Source organism: Crocuta crocuta, unplaced genomic scaffold (genome assembly GCF_008692635.1).
Source record: "Crocuta crocuta isolate KB4526 unplaced genomic scaffold, BGI_CrCroc_1.0 scaffold24, whole genome shotgun sequence".
NCBI classification, from domain to species: domain Eukaryota; kingdom Metazoa; phylum Chordata; class Mammalia; order Carnivora; family Hyaenidae; genus Crocuta; species Crocuta crocuta.
In genome coordinates this window covers 15,407,842-15,423,852 of record NW_027530974.1, presented here as the reverse complement: position 1 = coordinate 15,423,852, position 16,011 = coordinate 15,407,842, and the positions used below count along the sequence as shown (strand labels likewise).

At 44.0% G+C, this 16,011-nt stretch overlaps 1 protein-coding gene across 2 annotated transcripts in view; it reads right to left on the bottom strand.

The window, feature by feature from the left end:
* The window catches only part of CAP2 (cyclase associated actin cytoskeleton regulatory protein 2), a 133,192-nt gene that overhangs the window by 35,599 nt on the left and 81,582 nt on the right, over positions 1 to 16,011 (bottom strand). For both annotated transcript variants that reach the window (XM_077770129.1, XM_077770130.1), the window contains exons 5-7: positions 4,099 to 4,242; positions 3,695 to 3,780; positions 385 to 490 (exon numbers count right to left, since the gene is read on the bottom strand). In XM_077770129.1, coding sequence (XP_077626255.1) covers positions 385 to 490; positions 3,695 to 3,780; positions 4,099 to 4,242 — 336 coding nt within the window. The remainder of the gene's footprint in view (positions 1 to 384; positions 491 to 3,694; positions 3,781 to 4,098; positions 4,243 to 16,011) is intronic.

Here is a 16,011-nt window from a genome sequence, read left to right as displayed (position 1 = left end):
GAAAGAGGGAGAGAGGATCTGAAGCAGGTTCCACACTGTCAGCACAGAGCCCGATGAGGGGCTCGAACTCACAAACCCTGAGATCACAAACCCAAGCTGAAGTCGGATGCCTCAGCCACTGAGCCACCCAGGCGCCCCTTATATATGTTATTTTTAATGGCTGTAGAAGTCTCCCTGAGGTCCCACCATGGCCAACATAACCGCTTCCTTTCTGCACGTCAGGTGGGTTCTCACGACAAATGACACTTTCATAAAGAGTTTCTATATATCTATTTTATCTTACACTTTCCTTGAGGTAAATTCTAAAGTGTAAAGATCCTAGGCTACCAGGAATGAATATCATTATGGTCTTTCTTTTCCCCGGGGGGCAGACCTGCGACTTACGGTTTTGCTCCAAGTCAGGCCGGTGGTGTGGTGTTCCTTGATGTACGCTTGCAGCTCACTCCAGATGTTCAAATAGGACTTCACCCAATCCACATGGCGTAAATCGCTTTGTTATAAAAGAGGGTGGAAGGGAGTAGAGTTAGGATCTACAATAAAATTAAAAAGACCAACAGGAACATGGTAATCCAGTAACTAAGGTTCGGGGGGACCCTGACCAGTTGTCTTTCTGGGTCAGTCACCGTGAACCCATTTCTGGAAAGGACCCTGAAAGGCTGGTGGCCCAGGTCTCACCTGAGGGGGGCCGAGTGCCCTCCCTGAGCTCCAGGTGAGGAGCCGAGGGGACCCCGGGGAGCAGATCCAGCAATTTGGGCCGTGTGTCCTCACATGATCTGTCACCAGGAGATGAATGCGGAGAGAGACTATTTCTGATGCAAAATGAGAAACAGTGTGCTTTCGGAGGGGAGGATGGTGTTGGGAAAAAAGAAAGTCCTTTGGTGGATTTTCTAGTATTTTGGTTGAGTTATTTGGCCAGGAGGGTAGTAAGGAGGAGGCTGTTGCAAGGAGACGATTTCCCACAAACAGGTAACACCCAGTCCTTCACACAACATGGAGTCTGGAGCACCGGGCACAACGGCTCAACCAGACCCGTTTCCAACACGGAGTGAGCAGACTGTATGAGGGGAGCGCACTGTGGCTGTCTTGTGTCATTTTGTTTTGATATAATAGCTTTTTTTAAAACAATTTTTTTAAATGTTTTATTTATTTCTGAGAGCGAGACAGCGTGAGCAGGGGAGGGTCAGAGAGAGTGGGAGACACAGAATTGGAAACAGGCTCCAGGCTCTGAGCTAGCTGTCAGCACAGAGCCCGATGCGGGGCTCGAACCCACAAACCGCGAGATCATGAACTGAGCCAAAGTTGGATGCTTAACCGACTGAGCCACCCAGGCACCCCTTGATATAATAGCTTTATTGACATATAATTCACATCCCATGCAATTTGCCCATTTATTAATAACAATTTTTAATGTTTATTTATTTTTGAGAGAGAGAGACAGAGCATGAGCAGGGGAGAGGCAGAGAGAGAGAGAGAGAGAGAGAGAGAGAGAGAGACAAACACAGAATCTGAAGCAGGCTCCAGGCTCCGAGCTATCGGCAAGGAGCCAGACTTGGGGCTCGAACTCACGAAATGTGAGATCATGACCTGAGCCAAAGTTGGACAGTTAACTGACTGTGTCACCCAGGTGCTCCTCAACTCATCCATTTAAAGTGTATAAGCCAACAGTTTAGGTCAACAGCTATGTAACCATCAATCACGATGGTCAATTTTACAGCATTACATCACCTCAGAAAGAAATCCCACACCCGTTAGCTGTTACTGCACGTTTCCCTCAAACTTTCCCCGCCATGGACAACTCCTCAGCCACTTTCTGCATCTATGGATTTGCCTGTTCTGGCATTTCACAGAAACGGAATCATACAAAATGTGGGTGTTTTATGTGTCTGATTTCTTTCATGTAGCACGTTTTCAAGGTTCATCCACGTTGCTCTTCTCTCAATGATTCATCATCTTACTGCCTGAATAACATTCCATCGTATATGCATACACATCTTCTTTGTTCAGCAGTGGACGGACATTTGGGCAGTTTCCATTTTTTTGACTATTATAAATAACGCTGCTATGAGCATTTGTGTACAAGCTTCTATGTGAATGTGTTTTCTTTCTTTTGGAAATATACCTGGGAGAATTGTTGAGTGTGTCTGGTTTTTGCAGTAAAAATATAGGTACATATTTCTTTTTTTTAAGTTTATTTATTTATTTTGAGAAAGAGGGAGAAAGCGCAAGCAGGAGAGGGGCAGAGAGACAGGAGGAATCCTAAACCGGCTCCATGCAGTCAGTGCACAGAGCCCCGACATGGGGCTCAATCTCCTGAAACGTGAGATCATGACCTGAGTGAAAATCAAGAGTGAGATGCTTAACTGACTGAGCCACTCAGGCGCTCCTTGGCACATATTTATTTAAATGTCTATTTTTGAGAGGGGGGAGAGGCAGGGAGAGAAGGGGGACAGAGGATCTGAAGCTGGCTCTGTGCTGACAGCACAGAGCCCAATGCAGGGCTCGAACTCATGAACTGTGAGACCATGACCTGAAGTCAGACACTTAACTGAGCCACCCACGCTTCTCAGTACAGATTTCCTACACTGAGTGGTGGACATAGGAATATTTTTTATGTTGTAATGATACCTTCCGTATATTTTGTCAACATTCTTTAGTATCTCCTCAATGCTTATGAAAACTAAAAATAACCTGAAACAGAAATAGTTATGCAAATTCTGAATATGCAGTGTTGGTTAATGGCCTGGTCCTCAAGTTTCCTTTCCAACGAACAGCGTGGGCGGCCAGCAAGTGAGGTGCGGGAGCCCCTGAATTTGCTGACTGTTGAGGATTCCGCTTCTGCCCCCTGAGGGCACAGAGGGGGAATGGCTCTTGAGCCCAGCGCCCAGGGGTGGATTCCTGTTGCTTTGGAAAATCTGCCTTGTTCCTTCCGTGAGTGACTAGACATGAGCCACATCACATGCAGCCAGCTGCTTCCAGGGCCAGCCATGACATTATCAGAGGGGAAGGAATCTCAGAATACTTCTTAAGCAATTTGGAGACACTTAGCAGCTTGTCTCCGTTCAGCCCCATTTTCCATTCCAACCCCAGTTTAAGTGTGTCTTGGGTCTATTACTTGCACTACAGAATGTGATGTCTATTTAAGTTGGTTCTCCAGGCAGCACTCCTTGGTTGGCACTCATGTGCACTGCTCTTAGAATCGATGTCTCTCCGTCCACCCCAACTGTATTTCATCTTCATGCACTTGCTAGTTTCCCTCTTGGGGGCCTGGTTCACTGTCTCATCTCACTTCTGTTCCTCATTCACACTTCATTTCCTGATACCTCCTTTCTTCTCTCTGCTCACCCACCAACCCTGTTTGGGGCAATGTTAGAAGAGCTGTACCCCTAGAAGACAGGCCCATCGCGGACCATCACACAGCTCTCCGGCTGCCTTGCGAACACGTAAGGAATGACACGTATGCAAGCGGGGAGTTTATCATCACAAGAGAACTGAGGCAGGTTTTCCAAAGCACATCCGCTATCTGGATAACTGGCCTCACTTTCCACTTTGCTTTCGCTGCAGACATGGGCTATTTCCTTAACATTTATGTAAAGTAGCCTTTGAAAGGAAATCAGGAACGCACGGCATTAAGTTTGGGGACAAGTGTTTTCACAAGCGAGCACCTGAACATTGGTCAGTAAAAGAGGGTACGTACCTGTGTTTGTAGTCCTTTAAGACCCTGTTAGTGTAAAAGGTGGCAGCCTCATTCATCTCCTTGACATAAGGACCAGGTTTGGGGGACTGAGCGAACAGGACCATCACCCAAGCATAGAAGGAAAAAAAAAAAAAAAAGGAAAAACAGGGTAAGAAAGAAAATGTCTTAAGAATGAAGAGAAGCCACGGAGGTGTTAACCGGAAGTTGTAGGCAAATGTTTTGTTCCGTAAGGATGAGTGTGACGTTTCCACATCTCTGAGCACGAAGCACCGAATAGCAAACAGGGTGAGAAAGAGCTGACGCGTCCACCCTGGGAGGGATCTCCTGGGGTGTCACGGACAGGAGGGAGCCCGAAGTTCTCCTCAACACTCCAAAGAGTGACAGGGCACAGGGATCAGACTCACCACGGCTATCCACCCAAGGGCAGGGATGCTTTCGCTGACGGCCGAGAGATGATTAAACATTTTACTCCCCCGGTTTCTCTCTCTGAAAGTCTGGATTTCCTGGATCTTTTCAGAGATTGGTTTCAGAAGTGCAGCCACGTCCTTCTGCAAGCGAACATTGAACATCGTTACTGAAGGGCAGGACAGAAGCTCAGCTCTCTCTCCAGGCTGCTCTCAGCAGGTGTTTCTGCCATTGGTGAGGGGCTTTCAGATGAGGGCAGATTGTTGTTGGTATGGTGATACTAGATGTACGTTCTTTGCAGTGTGAAAATTGTACATATTTCTAACATTGTCAATGCCACCTCCTGAGACACAGAAGAAACCCAGCAGTATGATACAGCCCCTGTTTTAGAGAGTCCTGCATGAACAAGGGAATTGAGTGCGGTCAGTTTTGTTTCCAAATGGAACGTATAGACCACACTCTGGGAATAACACAGGTCTCAAATCAGGGTGGGTGATGGAGGCGCCTGGGTGGCTCAGTCCAATCGGTGGAGCGTCTGACTCTTGGTTTCGGCTCAGGTCATGTTCCCAGGGTTGTGGGATTGAGCCCTGCGTTGGGCTCTGCACTAAGCTGAGTGTGGAGCCTGCTTAAGATTCTCTCTCTCTCTCTCTCTCTCTCTCCCCCTCCCTCCCTCCTCTCCTCTTCCCTGCTTGAGTGTTCTCTAAAACCAAAAAAAAAAAAAAAAAAGGAAAATAAAATCAGGGTGGGAGAGAGTTTAGTAAAAAGATACCTTCTCGTTCCGGTGGGAATAGATGTGAGGGAGGGTCTTTGTTTTACCACAGTCACCATAATCCAAGCGAAAAGTAGAAATCTTCCACTGCAGCTCTTTTTTTAAAAAAATATGATGGCTTATGGTATTTACAGTTCCCTTAGTCTGGTTTGGCTTTCTATGTTGTGCCCGGTGAACTTGGCCAACAACTACTGGTTACTCCCCCTTCTGATTAATTCAACAACTGACTTCTCTAGTCATACAAAAAATGACTTTCAAAATTAGGTGAGCTGGATTATGGAGTATCCCAGAGACAAGGGCCTTCAGCACGTCCCCACGCACCCCTGTAGCAGTCTCTACTCTTTGGTTTTGAAGTAGATACAAGATTACCTGGTTTTATTTTTTAATGTGTTGCAAAGAACTAGAAACAGCTCCTTCTTCAGCTTGGTAAAAGCAGTGAAAGGTGTTTTGGCAAGAGTTTACTCAATGCTGCTTGCAGGAAGTTAAATGGAAAGACCTCTAAAGCTCTTTCACTTCTTGTCCTGAGACTTCAGAGCAAAGGTGCCCAACCTCGGCCACACACTGAACTCATCTGGGAGCTTTGAAGAGCCCAGGGTTGCATTCCACCCCGGAAGACTGTGACTTAACTGGTCTGGAGTGGCCTGGGGTGCGGATGTGGGGAGGCAGTCGGAAATGCTCCCCAGATGTAGCTTTTAATCACGGCTACAGTGGCAGCTTAGCACCCCAAAGGGCAGTCATTTCTGCCGGGGTAGGCAGACTGTTGGGGGAAAAGCTGCATTCAGCCACGGCAGCTTCCAGACCTCGCTTCTCCTTCTTGACCCTTTTATGTGCCCTTCCCTACAAGAAATGTACGTGAGAGCTGACCCGGGTTCAAATCTCCGCTCTGCCACTTGCTACCGATGCAGCCTTGAGCAAAGTACTTAATCTGCAGCTTGGTCTCCTCATCTGTAAGTCAGAGATAATACCTACAGCCTGTAAGCTACAGGACATACAGCATTTTAAGCCTCTGGCACGTGGGAGGTACTCAATAAATGGAAGTGATTATGATTATTTTACTCTTATGTAATGAGCTCGGCCAGGAAGCAAAAGGGATGTCCTCCAGAATATGTAATACTCATTTGCTTCAAATAAGTGTCTGTGCACTTAAGATAAGAGAGGCTCCCAATAAATATCCACCTAGGTTAATAGGATTTTGGGATTACAGGAGTCCAAACTGGGGCATCTAGTTCAGCTTCTGATAAACCCTTTTGAGTAGGTCAAGATCAGTGTTTTAAAAAGTAACTGAAACAGAAGAAAAAGTATCAGAGGGCAATCACATGTATTTCACGTGGGGGGGGTGTGAACCGACCATTTGTTTCAGTTGCCCAGTGCCTGTGTGTGTGTGTGTGTGTGTGTGTGTGTGTATGTGTGTGTGTGTACCGGACTGCATAATACAATGTATTTTTCATTATGAATCTCAGTCTGAAATTTTGAGGAGCGTGGATCGAAGCCAATTCTCCCATTTCACATAATTAGGAGGCAAGATCAGCTAACAAGTGTTAGTAGAGCTGGGGCTAGAACCCAGGTCTTCGGGGAGACCCTGAAATGATTTTCTGCATCCGGTGCTCCGAAAAATACAGTTAGCTCTCCACGGACACATTTCCTCTCTGCCGGCAAGAGTAGGGGAAGGTACCGTGAAGAGATTAAGGGCTCAGGTCTGGAATGAGACTACTTGGGTTCAAGTCCTTGCTCCCCAGGGTACTAAGCCCTAGGCCTTTCCACAGATCACCAAGCATGTCTCTGATTCCATGACCTCATCTGCAAAACAGTGTTGATAATGTTACCCACTTGACAGTCCTGTTAGGAGGAGTGAATGAAGGGAACTTGTCTGTACTCAGTACAGAGTCAGGTACACTGGGGTGCTCCGCAAACAGGGCGTGGTCTCAAGGTCTCTGCCAGGGAAGCCTCTGGGTGCCCACCTTCACCGCACAGTTCCTTATCACTTGTATGTAAGTTGGGATATGGAAGTGGACAGAGGTATGTTTTTGTTTTGTTTTGACACTTCAACACTTTGTGTTGTTTTTTTTTAATTTTTTTTTTTTTGAGAGAGAGAGAGACAGCATGAGCAGGGGAGGTTCAGAGAGAGAGGGAGACCCAGAATCTGAAGACAGGCTCCAGGCTCTGAGCTGTCCGCACAGAGCCCGACGTGGGGCTCAAACCCACGAACCGTGAGATGATGACCTGAGCCAAAGCTGGACGCTTAACCGACCGAGCCACCCGGGCGCTCCTTGTTTTGACACTTTGATTTTGGATTTCCAGGCTCCAGAACTGTGGGAAAGGAAAAGTCTGTTGTTTAAGCCCTCCAGGCTGGTACTTCCTTCTGGCACCTGTAAGAAACTAACCTAAGGACGTAATGGCTTTATAGGAGAAGCAAAGATCTCCAAACCCCCAACAACAGTCCCCAATAAACCTCTGAATAAAACAAACACCTTCTCCCCCCCAACTTCTTATTGCCCAAAACGACTCTTCCACATTTGTTTAACGGCAGCCAAGTCAGGTTGAAATGCTCTCCCTGGAATTTCACTATTTATTTATTTCAAAAAACCTTTTTGTAATTAAGTAAGTACTACCCCCAATGTGGGGCTTGAACTCACAACCTCAGGATCAAGAGTTGCATCTTCTACGGACAGAGCCAGCCAGGCAGCCTGGAGTTTCACTCTTTAGAAGGGAAACATTGCCCTCTTCAAGGGATTCTTTTTAGTCCAAATCCAATACCAGATCCAAGGTGTGTTACAGGTATTTCTAGAAGGCAGCTGATTTTTGCTTACGGCGGAACTACTACGAAGCATCCTAATTTTCCTCCAGCAATTTGCTAAGCCATAATATTCTTGATGCAGTGACATTTCTGAGAAAGGCCAGAAGATCTGAATCGCTGGCGATATCTGGCCTATTGCTCCAAGGGGAAAAATAACCAGAAACTCTGTATTTACAATGTTAGATTTATTAAGGCCATCTTCATTTATCTCTAACTTCCAAAGAACAAACTCTAAAGTCGGAGGAGACAATGTACGCTGGAAAATATTTTATATTGGTTATCTGATGAAAGCATCATAAAGATTGAGAAAGTTTCCTTTTGTCTTGGTTTGGCAATTGCACAAAGAATTGTCCTCCTTAAGAGAGAGAGAGAGAAAGAGAGAGAGAGAGAGAGGAAGACAGGCAGGCAGGCTCAGAGAACTGAGTAAAACAGCTATCTGCATAACCTTAATAAACACTACAGCTTTTATTCTGTGCCAGTAGATTTGTCCTGGACTTCAAGCTAGCCTAACATTCTCCAGCTCATCCTGAATGTTCACAGCTGGAATCAAAAACAGAGAACATTAGGGTTGTGGTGTGACTTCTGTCCAGGCTGACCGTGTAGGGATGTCAGACGAAAGGCAAATGGGAAAGGCTTTTGGATAGAAGTATTCCTACCTGTTTGAGCATTAAGCAGGTATTAGGCATACTCAATAAGTACAGGCTGAAAAGCAGATGTCAATGAACACTGCAAAAGGGCTTTCCACTCGTAGAGGGGGATACATTTAGGAGGCGTCTTGGGTTTTCTCAATGGCTCCTCAGACACATTTCGCTTTAGGGTGGTTGGGGATTGGCCAGTTTCACACAGGTCTTGTTCAGATGACTTCCTTTAAACTCAGGTTTCTATGACTCTGAGAGACCTTTCCTTGAAAGAAAACCATTTTGCAAGGCTCCAATGAAGGGTTAACTGGAAGAGCTTCCCTGCCCTTTCCCCCGGTTTCTGTGGGCTTTAACAGAAGGAGAAAATGGCCAAAATGGGGGAGAGACATCAGCCGGCTGTTCGTTTCAGCAAATGTTCCCCAGGACTGTCCCAGCTCGATGGGACTGTGCGTTGGAGAGTATTTCAGGACTCCGTGTCTTTATGACCCCAGTTTCTGCTTTAAAGTTGAAGAATTGAGACCCATTATCATCAGCTTAATCTCAGCTCCACTCCAGAAATAATTGTTTTGCAGAAAGTAAAATTAAAGAGCTTTATCAGCAAGCTCTGTAGAAACTTTACCCAAAAAAGGAAAACCAAATTTCCACTCACGCTATTTTGTAAGAGATGGAAGAAACTCCCTGGACTTTGACCTCAAAGATGTGTCACTGAGTGGAAGGAAAGAAGCCTATTTCTGGAATCCAGGGTTTTTATGGGGTTCTACATCAGGCAGAGAATGGATCAATCGATCACTACTTCTTTTTAAATAATTTTCTCTTCTGGTTATAAAATTAACACACACTCTCTGTGAAATGCTGGAAAAAAGCAGATGGGAAAACATCAGTGAAAAATAAACATACTTAATCCCATCACGTGAACAAATGCACTGCTTAAATGTTTATTTTTTTCTGGTAGAGATACTTATTAGAGATACCTTCAAAAATAACAACCATTACTTTAAAAATAATGGCTGGTGAGACCATAAAGAACGGTCCTAAGAGTTGAAGTCAAGCAGTTCGATGAAAATAAGCAAGCACACCAATAAAATCCCATCAATATCTTCTTGGCAAGTACTGTGAGCATTCTGTAATTGTAGAAAGGATGTTTTAAATGTAAATACTACAAAAGTATCGCTATCACAACTCAGGCAAGCTCAACAGCATTAAAGAAAATATTTGGTTTTAAAATATCTGAATCCTACTTACATTTAAGATTCTAAGAAAACTCCCGTCAAACAGTAATGCTTAGCCAACCATGCTACCAAATATCAATCATTATTGCCGTGGCTAATGTGTTTTTGTGCAAAGTTTTACCACTTGGTTCCACGTGGGTGCATGTGTGAGCATGTGTACGAGTAATAGCACAAAAGACATATATGGAAACATATACATCAAAGAATTAACATAAAAATTTTTTTATTCAATCTTGTATGCTTAATCATGCATTCTAAATTTTCTAATCAGTACGCCTATTTCTTTTGTTATTAGGGGAAAAGTTTTTAAACGTATTAGCCAGTTTTGTACCTTCAGTGGTAGAAAAAATTTGAATAGGTGCTATTAAACTTACATGTGTCAGAAGGACAGCTACCATATGTTTGCATGTATAGGTGGATTAGGAGGAACTTAACGGAGGACCGTGGGGGAGAAGAAGGGGGGAAATGGTGGGGGAAAGGGAGAGAGGCAAACCATGAGAGACTCTTGAATGCTGAGAACAAACTGAGGGCAGATGGGGATGGGGGAGAGGGGTAGGGAGGTGATGGGCATGGGGGAGGGCACTTGTGGGGATGAGCACTGGGTGTTATATGGAAACCAACTTGACAATAAACTATTTTAAAAAAAAAACTTACATGTATCAAAAAAGGTTAAGCCTCTTCCTTAACCATGAGGTAAGTTGTTTCAGGAAAACGGTCCAGAAGTTATCAGAATGAGTATTCAGAGGAAGGATAGTTACAGTATTTTCTCAAAGGTTATCCAAATCGGAAACAGTATTTGTTCCTAAAACTATGTTACTTGGGCACATTCTAATCAAGGAAGCAATTGTTTTCACCATTTTAAGTTAGGAGCAAATATTTTTTTTTATCAGCAATATTGAGTTCACTCGCTTTGGTGCTGGTGTAGATACTTACCCAGGCTAGTTCCCCTTAATGTTTCTCTTACATAAAAATTTTCCACTGTCCATGAACATTTTGGAGGTTTGAGAATATGCCTCATGGAAATAATTTCAGAAACATTTGCACATTTGAGACAACTTGGAAATTGAACACAATTACAAAAATGTCACAGAAGTCAATCTAAATAAACGAAACTTACTGAGCACTGCAAACATACATGATTCTGTAGAAGTCATTATGTTGCATCATGACCATTTTCTTAGGAAATATTTTTATGTTCATAAGGATTTATGTTCCACACATATATCTTATTTTAGGGTTTGCTAAACTCTCCTAAAAATACACTTAAGCATCCTCGGCTTTTGCTTATATTCCTTAAAAATCAGTTTTAAAATTTTTAATTATTATTATTTTTTTTTGAGAGAGAGAGGAGAGGCAGAGGGAGAAGGAGAGAAAGAATCCCAAGCAGCCTCCACACCCAGTGCGGGGGCAGATCCGGGGCTCAATCTCATGAACCGTGAGACCAGGACCTGAGCTGAAATCGAAGAGTCAGACGCTTAACTGACTGAGCCATCCAGGTGCCCCTAAAATAATTTTCTTTTAATTTTTTAATAGTTTATTTATTTTTGAGACAGAGAGAGACAGAACACGAGCAGGGGAGGGTCAGAGAGAGAGGGAGACACAGAATCTGAAACAGGCTCCAGGCTCTGAGCTGCCAGCACAAAACCCGATGCGGGGCTCACACGCACGAACCGTGAGATCATGACCTGAGCTGAAGTCGGATGCTTAACCGACTGAGCCACCCAGGCGCCCCTCTAAAAATAATTTTTAAAGAGTAAAACCATGGAGACTTGGTCTCCTTGGGAAATGAACTGCTTTGGGGAGCTGCATTGTCCTGATACCCAAGAGAGAAGCTTCTAATGTGCAAAAACTCCCACTCAAATTTTTAAAGTTTATTTATTTATTCTGAGAGAGAGACAGAGGGAGAGAAGCAGAGAGAGAGAGCGAGAGAGCTCCTATCTAAAATTTTAATGCACATCTTCAACAAGCGATTATACTCATTAGCACTTTTTCTTCCAGTAATTTTTAAAAAACAAACCATTTCAGACATGCATAAAAGCATAGAGACTAATAGATGGGCATGTATGGGAACTGAATGATCCTGCGTTGGGGTGCAGGATCATTACTATGCTATTCCTTTACTGACACGTGCTGAAGGCTGGCGGGAGCCTGGGGGAACCTCAGGGAAGGTCCTGAAGCTGGATGTCAAAAGGTCTCATTTTCCTCATAAGAGTAGAACAGTGCATTTGCAGTTAAAGTTGGGCATTTTAAAAATTGAGGTATAATCGACATACAACATTATATCAGTTTCAGGTGTATAGGCTGGCTCATACCCACCACCATATACAGTTATAAAATATTTTTCTTGTGATGATGAGTTTTAAGGTTTACTCTCTTAGCAACATTCAAATATGCAGTACGGTATTATTATGGTATTATTGGCTATAGTCGCCATGTTGTATGTTACAACCCCATGACTTATTTATTTTATTATTTAAACTTTTTTTTAATGTTTATTACTTTTTTAGAGAGAGAGAGAGACTGAGAGCAAGCAGGCGAGGGGCAGGGAGAGGGGGAGACAGAGAATTGGAAGCAAGCTCCAGGCTCAGAGCTGTCAGCACAGAGCCTGATGCGGGGCTCGAACTCGCTGGCCACAAGATCATGACCTGAGCCGAAGTCAGATGCTTAACCGACTGAGCCACCCAGGCGCCCCACGACTTATTTTATAACTGGAAGTTTGTACCTTTTAATCCCCTTCACTCATTTTGCCCACCTCATTCCCCAACCCCCACTGCTGGCAACTACCAATCTGCCCTCTCTATCTATGAGCGTGGTGCTTTGTTTTCAGTTTTATAGTTTTTTTTTTTTGTCCCACCTATAAGTGAGATCACAGGTATTTGTCATTCTCCAATTTATTTCACTTAGCAAATGCCCTCAAGGTCCACTCGTGCTGTCGCAAATGGCAAGATTTCATTCTTGTTGATGCTGAAAAATATTCCGTTGTATATGTACTCCAATTTGTCCATCCATCCTGACTGGTGCTCAGGCTGTTTCCCAGTCTTGACTGTTGTAAATAATGCCGCAATGGACACAGGGGTGCAGATATCTCCTCAAGTTAGAGGTTTTTTTTCCTTTGGAAAAGTATCCAGTAATGGGATTGCTGGATCATATGGTAGTTCTATTTTGAATTTTTTTTTCACACACATTTTTTTAATGTTTATTATTTTGAGAGAGACAGTGTGCTTGGGGGAGGGGCAGAGAGAGAGAGAGAGAGACAAAGAGGGGGGGGGAAGGGGCAGAGAGAGAGAGGGAGACACAGAATCTGAAGCAGGCTCCTCCGAGCTGTCAGCACAGAGCCCGACACGGGGCTTGAACCCACGAACCCCACATGAGATCATGACCTGAGCCAAAGTCAGACACGTAACTGACTGAACCACCCAAGAGCCCCTATTTTAAAATTTTGAGGAACCTCCATACTGTTTAGTGGCTGCACCAATTGAATTACCACAAATTGGACATTTTTAATGTAAAATCTTTTCTGCAGAAGCATTTAGCATTTAGCAAATCACAGGGTAAAGAGTCTTCCCCAAATAAATTTTTTTATTGTTCAGATAATAATACAAATAATAATTTACACTGTTGCTACCAATATATTTTAAGATATATTTTAACATTCAAAGCCTTATTTAGGTTTCAGGGCCACTGACACCAAGCGGTAGATACTTCATCAGTCCCCACTTATATATTTTTTTTCTTTGCCACTGTTCACAGTGTGAGTCTTATCTCTCATCATCTACAGTCTTTCTTGTGTAGTCCCTGGGAGTTCTCATTTCTTTTTTTTTTTTTTAATTTTTTAAATGTTTCTATTTATTTCTGAGAGAGAGAGACATACACAGCATGAGCAGGGGAGGGTCAGAGAGAGAGGGAGACACAGAATCTGAAGACAGGCTCCAGGCTCTGAGCTGTCAGCAAAGAGCCCGACACGGGACTCAAACCCACGAACCGTGAGATCATGACCTGAGCTGGAGTCGGACGCTTAACTGACTGAGCCACCCTGGCGCCCCAGAGCTCTCATTTCTAAACCTACAATTTATTCATCAGGACAAGAACACAGTTCTGCTGACATGATATGTGGACCACAATTTTCCCTAAGCTCCCAAAGCCCGACATGTCTCAGAAGAGTAGGTATGAGATACAGAAAGTCAAGTCTAATGGAAATCAAAATGTTTACACAATGACCCACAACAGTTTGTGTCCTTATACTACCCCATATCCTGAATCTTGCTGCCACGATAGGAGTCAGAAGATGGAAACAAATAAAAACAAACCAAAACCCCGTAACATTAACTGGTCCCTCAGGTTCAGATTTATTGTTTTCATTACAGTTGTTCTGAAAGGTAGAGTCTCTCCCTGCTAGTACAAAAAGAGAAGAGTCCAGCCGAGAAAACACATCTTTTGTATTCACGCATGGGTGTGCAGGCTAACAAATGAACATAGGGCACGTCTGACACTCTAGTGTATCTCTCGTGTTTCATCGGACTTGACAAAACGGGTTCCTCGAAAATGCTGGGTTCCTGGCAAGGATGTGGAATTAGCCGGATTATTGGAGACCCAGAAAGAAAGCAGTGGGTCGATAATGGGCAAAGACAAATAAAGACATACTCAATCGTGNTTATTTATTTCTAGGAGAGAGAGAGAGAGAGAGACAGCGTGAGCAGGGGAGGATCAGAGAGAGAGGGAGACACAGAATCTGAAACAGGCTGCAGGCTCTGAGCTGCCAGCACAAAACCCGATGCGGGGCTCACACCCACGAACCGTGAGATCATGACCTGAGCTGAAGTCGGATGCTTAACCGACTGAGCCACCCAGGCGCCCCTCTAAAAATAATTTTTTTTTAAATATTTTTATTTATTTCTAGGAGAGAGAGAGACAGCGTGAGCAGGGGAGGGTCAGAGAGAGAGGGAGTCACAGACTCTGAAACAGGCTTCAGGCTCTGAGCTGGCAGTCGGCACAGAGCCCGACGCGGGGCTCGAACCCACGAACCGCGAGATCATGACCCAAGCGAAAGTCGGACGCTTAACCGACTAAGCCACCCAGGCGCCCCCCCTCTAAAAATAATTTTTAAAGAGTAAAACCATGGAGACTTGGTCTCCTTGGGAAATGAACTGCTTTGGGGAGCTGCATTGTCCTGATACCCAAGAGAGAAGCTTCTAATGTGCAAAAACTCCCACTCAAATTTTTAAAGTTTATTTATTTATTCTGAGAGAGAGACAGAGGGAGAGAAGCAGAGAGAGAGAGCGAGAGAGCTCCTATCTAAAATTTTAATGCACATCTTCAACAACCGATTATACTCATTAGCACTTTTTCTTCCAGTAATTTTTAAAAAACAAACCATTTCAGACATGCATAAAAGCATAGAGACTAATAGATGGGCATGTATGGGAACTGAATGATCCTGCGTTGGGGTGCAGGATCATTACTATGCTATTCCTTTACTGACACGTGCTGAAGGCTGGCGGGAGCCTGGGGGAACCTCAGGGAAGGTCCCGAAGCTGGATGTCAAAAGGTCTCATTTTCCTCATAAGAGTAGAACAGTGCATTTGCAGTTAAAGTTGGGCATTTTAAAAATTGAGGTATAATCGACATACAACATTATATCAGTTTCAGGTGTATAGGCTGGCTCATACCCACCACCATATACAGTTATAAAATATTTTTCTTGTGATGATGAGTTTTAAGGTTTACTCTCTTAGCAACATTCAAATATGCAGTACGGTATTATTATGGTATTATTGGCTATAGTCGCCATGTTGTATGTTACAACCCCATGACTTATTTATTTTATTATTTAAACTTTTTTTTAATGTTTATTACTTTTTTAGAGAGAGAGAGAGACTGAGAGCAAGCAGGCGAGGGGCAGGGAGAGGGGGAGACAGAGAATTGGAAGCAAGCTCCAGGCTCAGAGCTGTCAGCACAGAGCCTGATGCGGGGCTCGAACTCGCTGGCCACAAGATCATGACCTGAGCCGAAGTCAGATGCTTAACCGACTGAGCCACCCAGGCGCCCCACGACTTATTTTATAACTGGAAGTTTGTACCTTTTAATCCCCTTCACTCATTTTGCCCACCTCATTCCCCACCCCCCACTGCTGGCAACTACCAATCTGCCCTCTCTATCTATGAGCGTGGTGCTTTGTTTTCAGTTTTATAGTTTTTTTTTTTTGTCCCACCTATAAGTGAGATCACAGGTATTTGTCATTCTCCAATTTATTTCACTTAGCAAATGCCCTCAAGGTCCACTCGTGCTGTCGCAAATGGCAAGATTTCATTCTTGTTGATGCTGAAAAATATTCCGTTGTATATGTACTCCAATTTGTCCATCCATCCTGACTGGTGCTCAGGCTGTTTCCCAGTCTTGACTGGTGTAAATAATGCCGCAATGGACACAGGGGTGCAGATATCTCCTCAAGTTAGAGGTTTTTTTTCCTTTGGAAGTCTGCAGGA